At 41.6% G+C, this 4,386-nt stretch overlaps 1 protein-coding gene across 4 annotated transcripts in view; it reads right to left on the bottom strand.

Annotated features, from left to right (window-relative positions):
- The window catches only part of AIG1 (androgen induced 1), a 318,831-nt gene that overhangs the window by 239,647 nt on the left and 74,798 nt on the right, over nucleotides 1-4,386 (bottom strand). For 3 of the 4 annotated variants that reach the window (XM_034990847.1, XM_034990851.1, XM_034990852.1), the window contains exon 1: nucleotides 525-904. The exons of the other annotated variant lie outside the window; for it this stretch is intronic. In XM_034990847.1, coding sequence (XP_034846738.1) covers nucleotides 525-623 — 99 coding nt within the window. In that variant the 5' untranslated portion in view covers nucleotides 624-904. Of the gene's footprint in view, nucleotides 1-524; nucleotides 905-4,386 lie in introns of those variants that run through there. 4 annotated transcript variants of the gene reach the window in all.

Raw genomic sequence — 4,386 nt, 5'->3', positions numbered from 1 at the left:
CCCCGCGGAACCGGCGACCGCGAGCGCCCGGCGACCTGCGCGGGCGGGGGCGGGGGCGGCGTCGGCGGGCCCTAGCGGCGGCCGCGGCCGGGCGGCGTGGCGTCAGCTCTTTCGTCATCTCCGTCATTCTGCTCCTGCGTTCGCGGGGCCCCGGGAGACCCGGCCGGGGCGCCCCCTAGGCGTCCTGTGGGTGGATAGGCGGCCTCCGAGTGCGAGCCCTGCCGGCGAAGCGCGCGCCGCGCTGCGGAGCCGCGGCGGGTGGCATCTGCAGGGCAGAGAGGGAGCGCGGGCCGGCGGGAGGGCGGGAAACCTGCCCTGACGGAGGGGACCCTAGTGGGGACAAACGTCGCAGGCGGGGGGATTGCGGCGGAGGTGGTTCCTGCCGGCCAGGGCGGGTGCTCCGTGCGGAGGGACCGGTGGGAGCCTGCACGTGGGGTGTAAACCCGCGCGCCGGGGGCTCCCGAGTGTCTGTTTTGAACGCCACTGGATTTTTACTGATAGACTATTAATCGCTGTGAAATTACCTTGTAAATTCTATTCCAGCGGATGGACTGCCCCGTGCTCCTCCTCCACAGGAGATTGATAAATAGCATGTCAGTATGTAATACAACAGGACAGACCATGAACTTCGGACAAGAGGTTTATAAATAAAAGGTTATAGAGAGAGGGGTGTCACATAACTGTTTCTGCTTCAAGAGAGCGTTCAGCTTCAAAACAAATCGTTCTGAGTTGGGAAGCAAACCCCGGCATGTAACTTAATACTAATCTTTTGAGGGTTAAACTGACATTGCCCTTTTACTTATTTTTTTCCTACCGTACAATACCAGAGCTTAATGGAAGGAAAATAAACTGGATTCCCTCTGCCTTCCAGTAAATGTTGTCACAGTGAAGTTGCCTCAGTCTGTGGGCAGCATTTTTTTTTTTTTTTTTAATCATGATCACATTTCAGCCAACCAGATGCAGGGTCAGAGTATGAAAAGACAGCATAGGTATTTCCTGGGGATCCATTTAAAACAGGTGTCCTCTCCAAATAGTCTCTGAGTCAGTGAATGTGGACTAAGGGGGCAGGGAAAGCAGAGTGTTGGAGATAAAGAGAAAGTAGCAACTCATGAATGTTTTCCTGAAATTTTCCAATCAAACCCTAAACCAAAATAGAGAAACCCATTAGGTTTTTTTTTTTATTGGCCTTATAATTATGTCAGTAGAAACTGATGTCACAAAAATCAAGATAATTCCAAGATGCTACTAGCATAAAGCTGCTCATTATCAACAATTATAGTTTTACGTCCATGTAAAAATTGGGTCTATGTGTTTTTAATTGTCATGTTCATAATATTGCAAAATTAAAAAGTAGATCTACTGAAGATCTTACTAGGTCCTTAATAAAGTTTTACAAGTTAATATGATAGTCTCAAAGTTTGATATACCCTTCCTACCGTACATTTTAGAAAACCATTGATAAGATTTTCATCCCCATCATTAGAAAATATAACATTTTCATAAAGCTATTTAAGATTTTAGTCTGTGGTCAGTTTCTTTTTAAATAAATCATTATAGCACTCAAATAAGTGTTTGAACCCATTCTAATGCGTTTGCTTTTGTTATTTTGGATTTGATAACCATTAAATGGTTTTGTGGAGTTGTTTTCTGTTTGTTTGTTTGTTTGTTTGTTTTGGAGAGGGGGCGGATATCCGAAGGTCAGAGGTAGAGGGAGAGAGAATTTCAAGCAGGCTCCAGGCCCAGGGTGGAGTCTGATGCGGGGGCTCCTTCTCACATCCATCTCGCAACCCTAAAATCTTGACAGGAGCGGAAATCAAGAGTCAGATGCTTAACCAGCTGAGTCACCCAAGTGGCCGTGGAGGGTTGGTTGGTTGGTTGGTTTTTAATGAAACATCTGCATAAACCTTTACTCAAATATTTTATGAGAATGTCAGTCCACAATTTTTTGGAACTTCTTCTTAACTATTTACTGGCATGTCCAGGTTGTTCTTTTGGCTTTTTATGCCTTTAACTAATAATCTTAGTTATGTCTTAAAGGTATTTTTTGTGAGAAAAATTTACACACAGATTGTTTTTACAGTGTAAGTAATACAATGGGATATTGCCCTTAAACTTCACTCAGTAGAGGTAATTCCTTTTTATGAACTATAATACATTATTTACTGATAAGTATTTACCTGATGATTCTGTATTGGAATTAGAGATACAGTTTTTCACTGTATAGAAGAAATACCTGCATGTCACTTTTTTAGCTTTTTCATTCTACTACACAATTAGTGGTGATGGAGGAGAATAGCTTTATCCAGTTGAATTTCATGAAAATATGTTTTCTAAGGGAAGATTTCAAGACCGTATCTTAATTTCTAGTTACCTTAGTATTCTTTGATTATTGTAATAGCTCTTAACTCTTAGTCTCTACTATATGGGCTGGAGATACTCTTCCTTAAGCACTTCTAAAAACTGCTACAGACTTTCTTTCTTTCTTTCTTTCTTTCTTTCTTTCTTTCTTTCTTTCTTTCTTCTTTCTTTCTCTCTTTTTTCTTTCTTTTTTTTTGAAGGAGAGGGTGTCTGACATATTGGTGATGATAATCCTTGCTAATCTTGGAAACGACAGGGACCCCTGTGTCTCCCTTATGTTGTATTCCAAGGAGCCAACTTTATATAAGCTGTGCTTAAAAATTCAGGAGGAAGAATTGTATATATGCTTATCCTTATAATAGTCAATGTTTATGCATTTCCTTTGGTTCTGTATTTGCATTAGATTAGATAAGCATTTTCTAACAGTATCAATATATTTGAGCAAATCATTTATTCCCCTTCACATTTGTCTGCACCACAAGTGTAAAAGCTGGGATATGTTTCTTTAGCATAAGGAAAATCCCCTCAGTATTGTAGAAAAGACACCTTTGGGTTGTTTATTTTTTCCTTATTATAAAAGTAGCATATGTATGGGGCGCCTAGGTGGCTCAGTCGTTAAGCGGCTGCCTTCCGCTCAGGTCATGATATCGGGGTCCTTGGATCGAGCTCCACATCGGACTCCCTGCTCAGCAGGAAGCCTGCTTCTTCCTCTCCCACTCGCCCTGCTTGTGTTCCCTCTCTCGCTGTGTCTATCTCTATCAAATAAGTAAAATCTTTTAAAAAAAAAAGTAGCATATGTATGATATTAGAAAAGAAAATTAAAAAAAAATCACCCCTGCTCTCATCAACCAGAGAAAACACTACAAACATTTCAGCACATACCAGCCAGTCTCTTTACAATACATACATAGCTACTTGTGACCTACTGTGTAACAATTTGCATCAAGCCGACTTTTATTTAATAGGAATAGTCTCTTACTATTTAAAACTCTATAAAATCATGCTTAATGATTGCATAGCATGACGTAGTATGAACATATCATATTTTTCTTAAACTTTTCTCTGGTTTTGGACATTTAGGTTGTTTCCATTTTTTTTGTCATTATAAATACAGTGCAATGTCTGCATTTTGAATTGAGAAAGTCATTTTTAAGGATTATTTATAGCTTAAAACCATTTAAGAAACCACCCTTTTATAATCTAATGTGTATGTTTCTTTACACGTGTTTGTCTGAACTGAGGTACCAAAGAGAGCTCTTTTGCCCTAGAGGGCAGTTGGGAAAGATTAAGATTGAAGTAAAAGAAGTGGGTAAAAATCATTCTTTTTTTCCCAGCAATTGATGCTCATTACAGATTTTTAAAATTCCCTTAGCTATGAAACACAGTGCCAATGCATTTCACCAGTCAGGTTTTTTGCTATAAACCAGAAAGAGTAGTTATTTACAGGCTAACTGAGAAGCAGGCACCAGCCGATGTTGCTGGTTGCAGCAGTTTTCACAGACTTAAAAATGGACTGTATTTGCTATAGAGAACTCTACTAAATTATGAGATTGCTAAAAACCAGGGATTCTATGGAAAGTCACTGAAAAGCTTTAGAAAAAGTAGTATTGAGATTACACCCAAGTCACCAGCTAGATCACATACAGACCTGAAACATCCCCCTGACTGCCTGAAGTCTGCCAGTGCCTGCGTCAATGAGAGTCCTCCAGCTCGGGACAGAGCTCTGTGTGCATGTATCCAGATCCAGCACGTCCCGCAGGACTTGCCATAAATCCACTTTGACAATCCTCTTCAGGGGCACGTGGGTGGCTCAGTCAGTTGGGCGTCAGACTCTTGATTTCGGCTCAGGTCATGATCTCAGGGTTGTGGGATCAAGCCCCGTGTGGGGCTCCTCCTTCAGCGGGGAGTCTGCTCAAGATCCTCTCTCCCCCTCTGCCCCACCCCTACTCCCATGTGCATGCATGTGCACGCTCTCTCGCTAAAATAAATAAATAAATAAATAAATAAATAAATAAATAAATAAATAAA

This window comes from Mirounga leonina, unplaced genomic scaffold (genome assembly GCF_011800145.1).
Source record: "Mirounga leonina isolate KUSES-001 unplaced genomic scaffold, KU_Mleo_1.0 Mir_53, whole genome shotgun sequence".
Lineage (NCBI taxonomy): Eukaryota > Metazoa > Chordata > Mammalia > Carnivora > Phocidae > Mirounga > Mirounga leonina.
This window is presented reverse-complemented; position numbering and strand designations above follow the sequence as displayed.